This window comes from Onychomys torridus, chromosome 14 (genome assembly GCF_903995425.1).
Source record: "Onychomys torridus chromosome 14, mOncTor1.1, whole genome shotgun sequence".
In the NCBI taxonomy this organism is placed as follows: Eukaryota; Metazoa; Chordata; class Mammalia; order Rodentia; family Cricetidae; genus Onychomys; species Onychomys torridus.
The window spans coordinates 53,515,688-53,532,305 of record NC_050456.1 but is presented as its reverse complement, the minus strand read 5'-3'; the positions used below and the strand labels follow the sequence as shown (position 1 = coordinate 53,532,305).

Here is a 16,618-nt window from a genome sequence, read left to right as displayed (position 1 = left end):
CAGGCCATGGCAGTTACTGCTTACCAGAGCCAAAAGATACGAAAAGTATGCAGTTGCTATGGGAAAAAAGTAAGCTGAATCCTAAAGATAGGCATGTTTGAAAGCATATGTAATTGTTAAAGATTATCACCATTAAAGAGGAACCTGATTCATTGAACAGAAGAATTAGAAAGATGTTCTTTTTTGTTGTTGTTGTTTGTTTGTTTGTTTTTCAAGACAGGGTTTCTCTGTGTAGCTTTGTGCCTTTCCTGGAACTCACTTGGTAGCCCAGGCTGGCCTCGAACTCACAGAGATCTGCCTGGCTCTGCCTCCCAAGTGCTGGGATTAAAGGCGTGCACCACCACCGCCTGGCTAGAAAGATGTTCTGAGTGCGAGGCTCCACTCCTCAAGGGCTGTATCTTATATAAGTGAAAATTTACTTAAAAGGACCTCACTATATAGTCCAGGCCAGGGTTGAACCCAGAGATCCATCTGCATCTGCCTTCGAAGTGCTAAGATTAAAAGTATGTGCCACCACACCAAGCTTCCGTTTCATATCTCTCTGAGACAGGGTTTCTCTGTGTAGCCTTTCCTGGAACTCACTTTGTAGACCAGGCTGGCCTTTAACTCAGAGATCCACGTGGCTCTGTTTCCCAAGTGCTGGGATCAAAGGGGTGCACCACTACTGCCCAGCTTTGTTTCATTTTTAAAACAAAACTTGTCCCCAACATGCCTGGTACTTTCACCCTAACAGTATTGTTTTACTATATTTAAAGGTTTGCTAAGTGTGGTGGTTTGAATAAAAATGGCCCACATAAGCCTATAGGGAGTGGCACTATTAGGAGGTGTGGCCTTGTTGGAGGAAGTGTGTCACTAGGGGTGGGCTTCAAGGTTTAAGATGCTCAAGGCCCAGAATGTCTCATTCTCTTCCTGCTGCCTGATGATCTGGATGATCTTCTGCCTGAAGAACTCTCAGCAGCTACATCTCCATCACCAGGTCTGCCTACATGTTGCCATGCTTTCTGCCATGAAGATAATGGACTAAACCTCTGAAACTACAAACCAGCCAAAATGAAATGTTTTCCTTTATGAGAGTTGCCGTGGGCATGGTGTCTTTTCACAGCAAAAGACCACTGACTGAGACACTAAATCAAATTATGTAGACACCCACTGGAGCACCTGACTTATAAAGACACAGTTAGGCTGAAAAGAAGGCTCAGCAGTTAAGAGCACCAACTGCTCTTCCAGAGGACAGTTCAGTTCTCAGGCATCTTACAACTGCCTGTAACTTCAGCTCCAGGGGATGTGAGGTCTCTGGCCCCACCAGGTACTTGCACTAACTTGTACATACTCACATGCATACATATACACATTAAAAAAAAAGTACAATTTTTTAAAAAGATGTAGGTATTTTTTAGATTGAGACAAAATATCATTTAAAAAAAAACATCAAAAAGTGTGTTTAGTTAACTGACAAGAGAAAGCTGGTCAAAGAAAGGCAAGCAAATCTTGTCGAGTAAGAATTAGAACCGAGGAGCTCCATAATCATCTGGCATCCGTTCAATGTTGTACCTGATCAGGAAGGAAAGTAAACACTGTTGAGAAAGGAGGTATGGTACAGAGCCCATCTGAACCTGTCTGAGTCACCCCCATTCTTTACAGTCAAACCTTATCAGTGGTAACTGCTTTAGAGGGGCCCCACAATGAATGACTTATATAAAATGCTGACTATATTACCTTGTTCTTCAAAGCCACAGCATTGGCAAGGAGAAAGTAGGGTTCAGGTGAGCTTAAGTCAGCCCATATTTTATCAATACACGGTGCTCTCCCCAGATGGAAAAGCTGGGCATAGACATCTTTATAGTGCAGGCACAGGAACATCCAAGAAGGATAAAGAACTCTTTTGTTTATTAAAGTAAACATTTAGTTTCCCAGATCAGGTGTTAATCAAATGTTCTCTCTCTCTGAGATGGCCTCAAATGCACTGAATAGCAAGAATGATCTTGAATTTCTGGTCACTATTTCCCCAGTGTTGGGAATACAGGTATGCTACCATGCCCAGTTTTATCCATGCTGAAGATCAAGCTCCCTGCAAAAGTCTCACAGAAAGGGATATTTCTACCTAAAAAGGATGAGCTTGACTTAAAAGAATGCTTTGTATAAAGCAATAATGACCTTCTAATAATCTGATTGTACCAATTTGATGTTCGTTTCATTCCTAAATCCTATCTTTATCTTCTGCCCTTATTCATGCTATCTGGTGTCATTTCTTCAACTTGAAATGTAAACAGACTAGTGCAATTTCTTTGAAATCCCCTATAACTTTATAACCTGCTCTCACTTTTATTGATTACCAACTACGTGCCTCTAACCACTTTCCAACAGCAACTTCTCACCTATGGTTAGAAATGTACATGATAGGAACTCCAGGGATCTTCCGGATTCTTCGTTTGAGGTCCCGGTCAACTGTGGCCACAATGTAACATTTATGCTGAAAGAGAAGCCCACTAACGTTTACACAGGACTCACAGAGTATATATGCACACACAACCACTGAATAGTCCCTTCACAGTAACCAGCAGAAGCAAGGATGCTAAGACCTACGAGATATTTATACAATAAAATATATAAGCTACCTGGCCTCAATGTGGTCTTATGAATCTTGAGGGGAAGAAAGAAGTGTTTCAGCGGCAAACTGCTTTCTGTCTCACACATGGGAGGGACTGCCGAAGTTAAGGTGGACAGTTCCTTAGGTTTGGGAAAACCCCGACTGACTCTATATAAATGACGTATACTGGAGGGCACAGATCTTCCTCTGCCTCTAAGATTCAAAACCCCAATTTAGCTTAACATTAACTATCAGCTGGAAGCTATTTTGTTATGGTTTACTTCATATACAAATCTCCATTGAGTTTTATAAAACTTTTTATCACTATGCTGGCAGTTGTGATGTGGTTCCATCTATGGATCAAGTTGCTAAAGGGCAGAGTGGTCATTAAATGACAACGGCCATCCTTTGCAAGGGCCAGGCTCTTTCCTCCCTCCCTCCCTTCCTTCCTTTTCTCCCTTCCCCCTTCCTTCCTTTTCTCCCTTCCCCCTTCCTTTTCCTTTTCCTTTCCTTCCCTTGCTTTCTTTTCTTTTTTTCTCAGCACTGTGGTTGGGGATCAAATCCAGGGTCTGATGCAGGGTATGAGACAGCACTCTGTCACTGAGCTACAATTCCAACCCGAGAAAGGATCTTATGTGAACAATCAATAGCAGATGTTCTGTGTGGTTTGACGAGCAGTTCAGAATTGAGGAATTCAAAAAGGAATTAATCCAGAGTATGTGAGAGATAGCAACCTGGCAGATTCTCAGACTTAACTAAGAAAACATTTCTGAGTTAGGTATTGTAGATGTAACCGGCTTGTTAAATAAGAAACACAGAACCAATTGCAGAGTTAAAAACCACGAGGTCAGAGCAAGAGTGGAAAAACCTTACCCTTCACTGCTTCTGCTGTTCTTCCTCTCCGCAAGAGAGCTACCTCTGTATGTCCTGTCTATTTAAAGACTTTCTGTTCTGTTTTCTCATTGTTTGTAAACCCAGCCACATGACCTCGTCACTGCCTGTTTGTACAGAACTCCAGGTCTTCTATGGTTGCTATTGAGATTAAAGGCATGTGTCTGGCATGCTGTCTGTGTCCTTGAACACACAGAGATCTGCCTAGCTCTGCCTCCCAAGTGCTGGGATTAAAGGCATGCACCGCTACCGCCCAGCTTCTGCTCTGGCTTGCTCTGACCTCAGGGCAACTTTATTAACATACAAATAAAATCACATTTTAATACAAATAAAATATCACTATATTTCCCCTTTTCTATTTTAATAAAAAGAAAAAAAAGAAAAAGTTATAACTAATATAAGAAAAACTATATACAAAAGTACAATAACTATATCTACCATATATACAAACAATAAATACCTAAACAATGTCTAGTCCATTTGTATTTGACAAATTTAGAGAAAATAATTTCATTATCTATCCTATTTTGGTAAGTCCAAAATGTACCTGATTCACTTTTTATCCTAACTTATATTGTTAACGGAACTGTCTTATAACATCTTTTAAATTTATACATTTACAGCTCTTGGTGGGGAGGAACATCATTCCTGCATGGGGTGGAAATGGAACCTTATTTAAGATTTACACAGTGGTAGAATGTGATCTATTATTATAGCTACTTGAATTCTCTTAAAATATATCATAGGGGATTTGTGGAATAAAGACCCCTATCGTTGTCACAAATCATATACTAAGCTAATGCAGATGCTGGAATTGTTTTTGTTTTAAGACAGGATCTCACTGTGTAGTCCTGGGTGGCCTAGAACTCACTATGTAGATCAGGCTGGACTTGAACCTTGAACGGAGATCAGTTTGCCTCTGCCTCCAATGGGCAAGGTGCTGAGATTCGAAAACCAGACTTCCTTCTCAAGCATATACTTCTCCCTTTATGGTTAGAGCATGATTTTTTTTTAATCTACTTTTTCAAGTAAATGGTATCTATGCTGCTTATGAACTGCTAAATATATATGCTTTATATATATGAAGATATAATATATAAAACAATATGCAATATTATATCCTTATATAAATATGTAATATCTGATATTATATATGTGTATTAAGAAAAACCTACCCTAAATACCTTACTGAGCTTGAATGTTCAGAAGGTAATAATCTGTGACCACCCCCCTTTTTTTGGGAGGGGGAGGAGGTTCTAACTGTATAGTTGGAATTGGCTATGTAGACCAGGTTGGACTTAAACTTACAGAGGTCCACCTGTCTTTGCCTCTAAATGCTGGGATTAAAGACAAGTGTTACCTCACCTAGCTAGTGTCTTTTTTCCTCACACACACACACACACACACACACACACACACAAAAAAAAAAAAAAACCTGATTTATTTGTGTGTGTATAGTGTATGTGCATGCACCACATGTGTGCAGGTGTCTGCAGAGGCCAGAAGAGGTCATCAGAACTGGAATTACAGAAGGTTCTGAGCCACCTGATGTGAATGTTGGTATCTGAACCTGGGTCCTCAGCAAGAGCAGCAAGTGCTCTTGACTACTAAAACACCACCTCTTCAGCTCCAGCTTGCCACTTTTTTCTTCCTTTTTATTGTGGTTTTTCAAGAAGTTTCTCTGTGTAACTTTGGCTATCCTGAAACTTGCTCTGTAGATCAGGCTGGCCTCAGAGTCACAGAGATCCACCTGCCTCTGTCTCCCAGGTGCACCACCACTACCCAGGTTTGTTTGTTTGTTTGTTTGAAGCACAAAGGAAACATTTAAAAAGTGATGCTGATACCTGAGTGACTCTCTGGACCAAGCAGTCATCAGCATAGGTTCCTTTGTGTGTGCATGGAAGTCTGTCAAACCGTGGATCCTTGGCGATCCTGCAGGATTATAAAGGTGGATTAAAGAAAATGTTCCAACCAGTAAAGCAAAGGTTACATGATCTATGTGGGGTTTATGAGGTGCCCTCTAGCCTCTGAAACCTCTTTTTTCATTTTATGAGGAAGGGAATTTTGTTGTATGATATTTTGTTTCTGTTCTGACAAATAAAGTTTGCCTGAAAATCAGAGAAGCAGAGCAGCAGTCACTAGAGACTTCTTACCTCTACAAAGTCTCAGACCGAATGTGGGGCCTGTCTTTACAAATCCTTAGACTGAATGGGGGCCAAATCCTATCTCCATCCACCTCATATTCCTGTTTCCACCTCCCAAGTGCTGGGATTAAAGGTGTGAGCCACTCAAGTGCAGGGATCAAAGGCATGAGACCCCAGGTGCTGGTATTCAAGATGTGAGCCACTCAAGTGCAGGGATCAAAGGCATGAGATCCCAGGTGCCGGGATTAAAGGTGTGTGCCACCTGTCTGGCCTCTACGGTTAACTAGTGGCTAGCTCCAGGCAAACTTTGTCAGAGCACTAACATAAGCTCACACAACTCATTACAATCAGGAGCTGATAGCGTTTGGGCTCATTTACTCAGCACCAAACTCTTGGGTGTTTGTATTTCCATTTTACAAAAAGGGGAAGAGTTCCAGATATTAATTTGCTCAGACCTACAGTTAAGAAGTGTCAGGATTGAAAATCAAATCCATCTTAGGAAGTTGTCTTACACAAATATACTGTAAGACAGGCACAAGGATGGTCACTATGGCACAGCCTATCAATAATATAAAAGCTAAATACATTTTTCTATGCCTGTCTGATTACAAAAAAGAGCGAACTGAATGTATGACTATGGGAGGACCTTTGCTAACCTGCTGTATTATGCAGGTTAGTGAACTGTATGTATGGGTATACAGGTGTAAGATCCAGGAAAAAAGATAGAGATGAGTTTTCCTGGAACTTTCTAGGTTTGCATTCTTGTATGAGAACAAGCACTGTGATGTGGAGAAGGAGTTATAGGCAGTTGTGAATGCCTAACATGGGTAGTAGGAACTGGCCAGGAAATCTTTGATTAACAAAGAGATGAGGTGTTCTAAAATATCTTCAGTATGCCAAGGTACGGCAAACCTAGACTACATCCTTCTACCTTAGTGCCACTCGATACTTCTGTCCCAATTTCTCAATTTCAGCCATCACACAATCAGTTATGCAAGGGATACCTGCAAGGAACAAAGAAAACCCAGCATAAGAAAACTAGTAACAGAACTTGTAAAGATACCCTCTGAATTATATTTAATTCACTCTGTCCACTGAAATGACCAGAAAGCACTAAAAGAGAGTTGGGTATGGTGGCAAATGCTTGTAATCCTGGCTACTCCTGATGCTGATGCAGGAGGATGAAAAGTCCAAGGCCTGTATGAAGCAGAAGGAGCTCAAGGACATCTTGGGCAATTTGGTGAGGCCCTATCTCAAAACAAAAAAAGTGGGCTGGGGACATAGCTCAGCAATATAGTGCTTGCCTAACATTCAGAAAGTCCTGGGTTCAATCTTCAACCCACGGGGTTGGGGTGGAAGGTGGGAGTGATATATAACTGTAATCTAAGCATTGGGAGGTAGGGCAGAAGGATTAGTAGTTCAACGTCATTCTTCGCTACACAATGAATTCTAGGCCAGCATGGACTATGTGAGATCTTGTCTCCCCAAACAAACTCCCCCGCAAAAGACAAACAAAAATATATGTTTAAACAAAAGAATACTATATAGCTTAAAAGGATGAGGCCCATCTACATATACAAACAAGGCAAAGTGCTCAAGGTATATTATTGAATATACCAGAACAGGCAACTGAAATGTGATCTCTACACACAGCACACATGCTGTGCTCTGAGTGGCCCTTGAAAACATCATGCCAAATCAAAGAAAACCAAATAAGAGGTTCTATTTTTATGAACTGTCCACAATAGGCAAATCTATGGAGACACAACTAGAGTAATGTCACTTAGGGGTAGGAAAATGAGGAGCTCTCCCATTGCGGAGTGTAATAACTGAAGATAGTGAATTTCTTCTTGGAGCATACTTCCCCACTCCAGTGCAGGCCCTTATGCTTTCACTGTTACACGGCTGTGAAATTAAGTCTTCTTCAAATACATACTGCTTTCTGGTTCCATAACCATCTAATTTCATCGACCTAGTATCTCCATTCTCTTCTCATTTAAATTTACTTTTAGTTTTTTTCCCTTTGTCTTTCAAAAGCATTACTATATATTTAGATTTTAAATTACATGCATTTATTTATTGGGGGGAGAGTTGGGATCATGTGCTGCAGTGCATATGTGAAGGTCAAAAGACAACTTGTAGGAATCTATTCTCTCCTTCCAAAATGTGGGCTCCTGGGCTCAAACTCAGGAGGCTTGGTGGAAAGTGCCTTTACCTGATGAGCCATCTTGCTGGCCCCAATAGACTTATTTTTTAAATATCTTTTAAAAAAAAGTATATTTAATGTGTATGAATATTTTGCCTGTATATATGAGCAATCATGTGCATGTGTAGTGCCTTTGGAGGTCAGATGAGGGCATCAGACCCTCAGGAATTGGAGTTACAGATGGTGGTAAGTTATCATGTGGGTGTTGAGAATTGAACCTAGGTCCCCTTGCAAGTGCTCTTAAATGCTGAGCCAACTCTCCAGCACAACCTGTCACCCCCAGCAAAACCATTTTTGCTGAACAGCCCATCTCATATTAGATTTAAAGTCTACCAACCATATTGAAAATGTGTGCCATCACACCTATTGCCTATTTATTTATTTCTAAAGCACACGGAGACAGGATTTAGTATAGTTCTAAGGAGTCCTAGGATTTTTTTTGTCTGTGGTGGGGCAGAGCTGGATCACACACACCATGCAGATGTTCCATTAGCTATACTTCCGGGTCCCACTCCAGCTACCCCTTCTGGCCTGAGGTTTCTTTGCTTTTGTTTTTTTTTTTGGTGTGTGTGGTACTGGGTATTGGTCTTAGGGCATCACACGTGCTAGGCCAACACCTGACTACTGAGCTATATTCCTGGTCTGGATTTTATAAAATGTAAATAAGGACTAGCTTTAGTTAAAGTCACCAGTCACATTAACCACTAGGAGTCAGGACACCCTCTGAAGCCAGTCATTGACTCTGCTCTAGGTGTGAGCGTCTCAGTATCTTCTCCCAGTGTAGGGATGTTCTGTGGACACTGAGAGCCCTGCTGTGTACTGTCCTTACTCATCAGTTTTCTTAGCGTGAGCTCCTGGGTAACTCACTACAGTTCCATGTTGGCCCTGGCTGCTTCGTCTGCTCCACACAGAGACAGTCTTTCCTTTAGCCTGTAACTAAACTCTTCAAGCTTCAGTCTTTTTGTTTTGTTTTTTCAAGACAGGTTTTCTTTGTGTCGCCCTCACTGTCCTGGATCTCACTCTGTAGACCAGGCTGGCCTTGAACTCACAGAGATCTTCCTGCCTCTGTCTCCCGAGTGCTGGGATTAAAGGTGTGCGCCACCACCATCCCACCTGGGTCAATTTATTTTTATTTTTCTGTAGTTTTCTCACCTCTCTTCACATTCACAGAACTGGAGTTAGGAGCTTACTCTCTATTAGAGTCCGGTTTAAGGGAATATTTAGCAGCTTTGATTTTATTTTCTGTCCAGATCACTAAAACTTATCCCTAGCAGCAATAATGATATTTTGCTTTATTAATCATTCATATGTTCACTGGTGTGATACTTTCAATTTTCTTCCAAATTAAAAAAAAATTTTCTTTGACCTTGAACCTGCTTTTCCTGTTTCCTGAATACTGGGAGTATAGGAGTAGAACATCACTCCTGGCATTCTTCTCAGCTTATCACATATTCCTAACCATAATCATTTATAGGTCTTCAGCTTACTTTATGTCTCCTGACTTCCAGAGAAAAGTGTCTGATACTTGGACATCTGGAGGCCACTATAGGCTAACTTGCCTGATGGCAGTTTTCTTATGTCTCAGGGAATAGGGAGGCCTAAGGAAAGGGAGAAATATGGGTAGACAGCTGGTTACTGGAATATTGGAATAGTAAGAAGTTATACATAGGACCTGGAGAGTTAGCTCAGAGGTTAAGAGCACTGGTTGGCTGCTCTTTCAGATGCCCCTGGTTTGATTCCCAGCACCCACACAGAGGCTCATAACTTTGTATAACTCCAGTTCCAGGGGATGCAATGCCATCTTCTGGCCTCTGAGGGTATCAGGCACATGCCTAGTATACAGAAATACATGCACACAAAACATCTATACATATAAAGAAAGTTATATATCAAATTATGTTTGTTGTCTTACATTGACATAGTTTGTAGTGACCCAAAACAATCATAACAGTAAACATCAAAACCACCGATTGCTGGGCATGGTGGTGCACCTCTTTAATCCCAACACTTGGGAGGCAGAGGCAGGCAGATCTCTTGAGTTTGAGGCCAGCCTGGTCTACAGAGTGAGTTCTAGGACAGCCAGGGCTACACAAAGAAACCTTGTCTCAAACCACCCCCTCCCCACAAAAAAACAAATACTGATCAACATAAAGGACAAAATGAAAAAACTTGAGTCTGGAATGGTGGCGCATACCTTTAATCCCAGTGCTTGGGAGGCCGAGGCAGGTGTTTTTGTGAGTAGTTCCGAGATCAGCCTGGTCTACATAGTGAATTCCAGGACAACCATATGGAGACCTTTTTTTTTTTTTTTTAATTATTTTTATTATTTTAATAATGTGTATGTGTGTGTCTATATGCACATGTCACATGAATGAATGCAAGTGCCCACAGATGTCTGAGGTGAGATAGCCCTGGAGCTGGGGAATAGGCAGTTGTAAGACGCCTGATGTAGGTGGTGGGAACTCAGATCCTTAGGAAGAGCAGTACATTCTCTTAACCACTGAGCTATCTCTCCAGCCCCCTGGAGACCTTATTTCAAAAAATCACACACACACCCCCTCCAAAATTCCTCCAAATACTATTGTGAGAATTACAAAAATACAATCAAGACATGAAATTAACACAAGATGTTGAAAAAGGTAGAGCTGAAGAGTTGGCTCAGTAGGTAAGGTCACTTGTTGCTCCTGCAGAGGACCCAGGTTCAATTCCCAGCACCCACATGGTGGCTCACAAACATCTGTAACTCTAGTTGTAGGGGGACCCAACTAAGACACGAGGCACACACATGTAGGCAAAACATTCACACACACATAATAACAAAATAAATAAATCTAAAACTACCACTACCACCACCAAAACAACAGACTTGCTTACAGCAGCACTGGCAGCTTCCTGTTTGTAAAAAGGAATGTAGTGCCGGGTGTGGTGGTGCACGCCTTTAATCCCAGCACTTGGGAGACAGAGCCAGGAAGATCTCTGTGAGTTCAAGGCAAGCCCAGTCTACAGAGTGAGATCCAGGACAGGCACCAAAACTACACAGAACTGTCTTGAAAAACCAAAAAAGAAAAAAGAAAAAAAAAAAAAGTAGGACATTTGTGATGCTTAATAAGACAAATCACAGTAATGTATGCCTGCAGTATTTTTTGAAAAGGAGGTCAAAATTTCCCTTTGATTCCAGCAATTTATTCTATATGGCAAAGTACCAGTATGTCCCTTTAACAGAGCAAAGAAGCCCTATGAATAGAAACCTATCAATCACAAAATACAACAGATCTTGGTTTTTTGTTGTTGTTCATTTATTTTTTGTTTTTTAAGACAGGGTTTCTCTGTGTAACAGCTCTGGCTGTCCTGGAACTCACTCTGTAGCCCAGGCTGGCCTCGAACTCACAGAAATCCTCCTGCCTCTGCCTCCCGAGTGCTGGGATAAAAGGTGGGCGCCACCACCAGGCTTTCTTTTAAATGTTATTTTGCAGTGCTGTGGACTCGGAGCTTCCCAAATGCTAGGAAGTGCTCCACTGAACCACTGAGCTCCCTCCCTGACCCAAAAAGTAACAGACCTAAGTATGAGGGAGCTGTGCTCCTGGACATGCTTTAAGTTTTCCTTTCCCTGCTCAGGGTTACAAGTAGGAAGGGCTACCCAGATAAACAAGGGGGCTCTGTGACGGGTAAACTGTACACCGAGGCATAAACCACCTCAGACCTTTTGGAGTACAAATGAATTCTAGCTGATAAATGTGAGAACTGCCCATTATCTGACTTCTGGTTCTGTGACTATGAATGGAAAAATGTTTTATTTCGCTTTCTAGTGGAGTGGAATGGCCAATGTATCCTGCTTAATATAAACGTATGTACCAAAAATAGATTTTCATTTGTTCAGAATTTTAAAATCTAGATTCAAAATTGATATCTCTAATAACAGTCAAAGCACTGTTTTCTGAATTGTGATAATTTGATTATTACTAGTCAAATATGCATTAGATCTCAATTTACTGAAAACTGCCATTGCTGGGTTTATTGAAAATAAAAAGGCCAGTAATTCATTTAATGAGACCCTCACTTCCTTTTTTTCATGTATTTGGATAGAGACGATCATTCTGTACATATGGCACAGGAACATAAAAGTATGATACTCACACTTGGCGTACAGACAGTCCATCATTGACTGCACTAAGTCCAGTTTGGCTTTAATGGAAAAGTTGATGAAGTTGGTATCAACAAGGATGTGGTAAGGTGGACCCAGCTGTGTATTATACTGGAAGAATAAGCAGGAAGGATGCTGAGGGCTGGAAGGAGAAAGAAAATAAGATCACAACCTAAAGTCTGTATCAGTAAGTTTGATGTTAATGAAACCAGAAATGAAGCATCTGCTGGGGAGTTCATCACAGGCAACTGTCCTTCCCCTCCTTCACTGCACACAGAAGTCAGGAAAGGGGCCAAAGCGGCTCAGCAGTTAAAAGGAGGTTCTACTGCTCTTGCAGAGGACCTGGCTTTGGTTCCTAGCATCGACATTGGGTGTTCATAACTGCCCGTGATTCCAGCTTCAGGAGATCCTCTGCCTCTAGCTTTCACAGACTCCCAAACTCATGTGCACATGCCCACACACATGCACATACTTAAAAAAAAGAAGAAATCTTGAAAAAGAAAGTTAATCTCCGGTCCACTATAAAGCTGTGACACAACTTTAAAAACACAACTACCCCAAACCTAGTTCTTCCTTGATCAGGAGGAGGATAGTCACAGGGCACAAAGAGGCAGAATGTAATTATCAGGATTAGAATCAATGCCACAGCAAGTTTGCCATTCTGAAAATCCTAAAATGGTTGTATGAAATATCCACGATAATCTATCATTAGGATTATATATTACAGCAGAGTCCGTTACTCATCTAAAAATCCATGATGTTCGAACATTAGTATGTGAACCAGTATCTACCTGTGACAGTACAGCCTCTGTGAACCCAGAGCAAAATAAGAAAAATGTGGTGAAGTTAAATACACTTATTTTAAAGGAATGACCTTCATCCACAATATACTAAACTTACCAATATTGGGTACTATAGTCTCTCTTTTATGAAATTTTGGTGTGGCAATTATTTATTTTGAAAGATTTTTTTACTTGAAGCCGGGTGGTGGTGGCACATGCCTTTAATCTCAGCACTTGAGTTTGAGGCCAGTCTGGTCTACAGAGCGAGTTCCAGGACAGGCTCCAAAGCTACATAGAGAAATTCTGTCTCAGAAAAACAAACAAACAAACAAAAAAACCCAACCAAACAAACAAAGAAATCTGAAAAGAAAATATTTCATTCCCAGTGCCTTAGGGGAAAATTTACTGCTCCATGGGATTGAAAACCTTCAAAGCATCAACATCAGTATATGCTCATTAACACCACTTTCATCTGTGCATGTGCCGAACTTATTAGTAAATAACAAACTTAATAGTATGTAAGTCATGGAAAGCTTGGGTTCTTAACAGGGCCAATGGTTTAGGATCTCTTAGTTTTAATGGAAACTATTAAACCTTTTTAATACTCACACTTCTCTTTCCTTCAATGCACTGGGATCTTTCTTTTCTTTCTTTTTAGGCTTTAATCTATCCTTTTCTTTACTGCAAAAAAGTAAATTCAGAGAAGAGGAAAAATGATATAGTTAAAATTTCAATTGGAAGCTGAAAATTTCGACTTGTTGGAGATGTCACTCAGTTGTAGAGCACTAGACCAGTATATATGAAGCTCTAGGTTCAATCCCTATCACCTCAAGTTCCATTCTAATATCTTTTCTTCCTTTTATTTTTTTCAAGGTACAAAGCAATCCAGTTTTGTGACTTTGTGATGTTAATATTAACACATACTTCAACAGTAAGTTACTACAGTAGGAAGTAGCCTGAAAATATAAAAATTAATCAGACCAATAAACTCAAAAAATTGTTAATGATTAAATTCTAGTCATACTGTTAACTTTTTTCTTAGTCAATATTTCTCTCATCAATGATTAAAATCTAATTCCAAGAGAGTAATGGGGGTTTACTACGATCAAAAGACATTCTATACCTGTTTGAAAACATCATTATGAAATTTATTATGTGTAATTAACATATGCTAATAAAAATCCACTTTTAAGAGCCTGTGAAGAGCTGGGCAGTGGTGGTGCACACCTTTAATCCCAGCACTCAGGAGGCAGAGCCAGGTGGATCTCTGTGAGTTCGAGGCCAGCCTGGGCTACCAAGTGAGTTCTAGGAAAGGCGCAAAGCTACACTGAGAAACCCTGTCTCAAAAACCAAAACCAAAACAAAACAAAGAGCCTGTGAAGAAGTTGATATTAATCTTCTGAGTACTTCTGAATATCCCAAGCTGGACATGGTAGCCTTCCCAGCACCATGAAGGCAGAGGCAGACAGGCTTCTATGAGTTTGAGGTTTGGTCTATGTAGCCAGTTGCAGGCCAGCCAAGGCTACATAGTGACACCCTGTCTCAATAAGCAACATAAAACCAAACCAAAACAAAAAAGACTCAGATCACCAATATAGGGGAAAAGTTGCCCCACATTCTTTATAAAGGTCTAGGACATTACACACATATGAAATCGAACCCTTAACCACAAAAGAAATTATCAGTGGGGCATCATTCCTTAAAGATATACAATAAAAATCCACATCAGAAGCTGAGAATAATTCTGAAGGCTTTAATGACCATTCTCTTGTTCTGAGACTCCTCAACACAACAAAGGCCAGTTTTTAAACAGTTCACCACAGTCTTTACTGATGCAGGCAAACTGGTTGGTTCTTCTTTATAATGGGAAATATCACTCTAGTTTCTTCTTCTAACATTTTGAATCCTTATAATTTATAAAATGGAACTATCTTGGAGTTTTCCCATCCTTTCTTTCAAACTTGGGTGTCAGGAATTGGAAACTGAAGACAAGCATGGTGTGACCTTACTGGCTTTTCAACAATGACACATCCTCTCCACCCTCCAGAATGAGTGACTATAATTCATGCAATACAGATCTAAGACATAATAAGCAAAACAAAAATAACAAATTTTACTACTTAGCGCATCGTGATTCCTGTATCTCTGGTCAGTTTTAAAAACCCAGTTGATTCTGTCCACTCACAGTCTCTCATCTCTGAGACTAAGCATTCGCTTCATAGTCGCATATTTCCTTGTTTTCTTCTGCTTCCCCTTGAAATGGAAATTTTCGAGTTAAAAAGAGTTGGAAACAGAGTGCATCCTTCAGAGTTCCCTTCTATTTTTCTTGCCGATTCCCTTTTCCGCAAACACCACCCAGCCCCTCTCCCTACTTCCTAAAACTTAGGTTCCTTCGAGCTAAGACCAGAACACACACACACACACACACACACACACACACACACACACACACACACACGAAGCTCCAAGGCTATATTTGGCCAAGCGCTGAGTCCCCTTCATACGCCCGCAAAGAGCTCTGACAAAGTCCCTTCTCCCACTCTCCTCACCATGTTCACGCCGCACTCCTGTTTCTTCCCGAATCACTCACAGCGCGACAGTTTTACGTCATCAATACGCTGCTTCCGGCAAAGCCCAACCCGGAGGCGGAAGCCACTTTGGGAAACGGAAAACCTCCGAACCGGCTCTTTGCGCCGGTTGAGATCGAGACTGGGGACTTCTGGGGGGCGGGTGGAGGGCAGGTCTGGTGCTGGATGCGGCCCCTGCCTCCCCGGACTGCAAAGCTAAGACTTGGCCACGCTGCAGCCCCAGTTCGGGTAACGTTTCCCTTCACACCCCAGCCAGAGGCAGAGCCTAGCCGACCCGCAGGCACCCAGAGTTCCAGAAGGAGAGAGGGGACGAGGACAGCGGGGTCGGAATCCTGGGCTGCCCCGAAGTTTGCAGATACACTTTGTCCTCCGGCTCACCAGGGCTCTGCAGTTCAGCCTGGAGCCTCTGGTTATTGCTTGGTTTTCCTTCGCCGGCATAGTACTTCATGAGACTGGGTGGACGATTCTTCGGAAAGAGAGGGATGTAACAGCGCTTGAGGACCCCACACTCCCCATCTCGTGTGTGTGTGTGTGTGTGTGTGTGTAAGCAAGCACGAGCGTGCAGGTGTATTCTGTATTCAGAGCAGAAGTCAGAAGAAGCTAGTTGCCTTTATCTTGCTTTCCGCTTTTTTTTTTTTTTTTTTTTTTAAGACTGTCTTACGGAACCTGAAACACCCCTTCCTCCCTGCTTTGTCGCTAGATTGCCTGGCCAGAAAGCCCCAGAGATACTTCCGTTTCTGCCTCCCAGCACCGGGGTGACAGACACTTGTCACTGAGCCTGGCTTGCTTTCTACCCAGGTCCTGGGCATCCAAACTCAGTTCTTGCTTGGTCTGCAAGCACTTATTCACTGAGCCAACTACCCCAGTCGCGGCGGCCTTCTGTAGATGATTACAGGAAAACGGGTGCACAAGCTTGTATGTGCATCTCCTTACTACGCTTCGAGTATGGTGGGGGAACCATTGATACTTGCTTGTTATGAAGCCGGGTGTGCCGTCCTTAACGGGACAGGGAGGAATTGTGAGAACGAGAAAGATCACTTTCTGGGGTGTTTGTTTTTGTTTTCTGGTTTTTGCTTTAGAACCTGCTATGTATTCTATTTACTCTTAACCATTTAGAGAGATTTCTTTTACCCCTCGAACGTCTGTGGAAAGCCAGTGACAGTTTTCCTGAAAATGGATGTGTGTATGCATGTACACACACTTTGACTTGCAGCTTGTGAGACTTTTAAACTATGTAAACTTCATTTACTTGGCACTTGGACGTTCACAGTACCTGAAA

General features: G+C 41.6%; 1 protein-coding gene across 1 annotated transcript; it reads right to left on the bottom strand.

Annotated features, from left to right (window-relative positions):
- Positions 1–1,420: 1,420 nt before the first annotated feature.
- Fcf1 (FCF1 rRNA-processing protein) lies at positions 1,421–15,357 on the bottom strand. The gene is made up of 8 exons (XM_036206137.1): positions 15,301–15,357; positions 14,937–15,004; positions 13,361–13,432; positions 11,963–12,111; positions 6,554–6,626; positions 5,323–5,410; positions 2,376–2,470; positions 1,421–1,551 (listed from the first exon to the last, which is right to left on the bottom strand). The coding sequence occupies exons 1-8, from the start codon at positions 15,301–15,303 to the stop codon at positions 1,503–1,505; spliced, it is 597 nt and encodes a 198-aa protein (XP_036062030.1). The 5' UTR covers positions 15,304–15,357; the 3' UTR covers positions 1,421–1,502.
- Between the last annotated feature and the right edge of the window lie 1,261 nt (positions 15,358–16,618).

Excerpts from the sequence above, each read along its gene's own strand:
- Fcf1 (XM_036206137.1), bottom strand. Across the intron at positions 13,433-14,936 it reads AGTCTCAGAGATGAGAGACT|TAAAGAAAAGGATAGATTAA; the intron begins GTGAGTGGACAG and ends ACTTTTTTGCAG. Across the intron at positions 5,411-6,553 it reads AAGTATCGAGTGGCACTAAG|GATCGCCAAGGATCCACGGT; the intron begins GTAGAAGGATGT and ends ATAATCCTGCAG.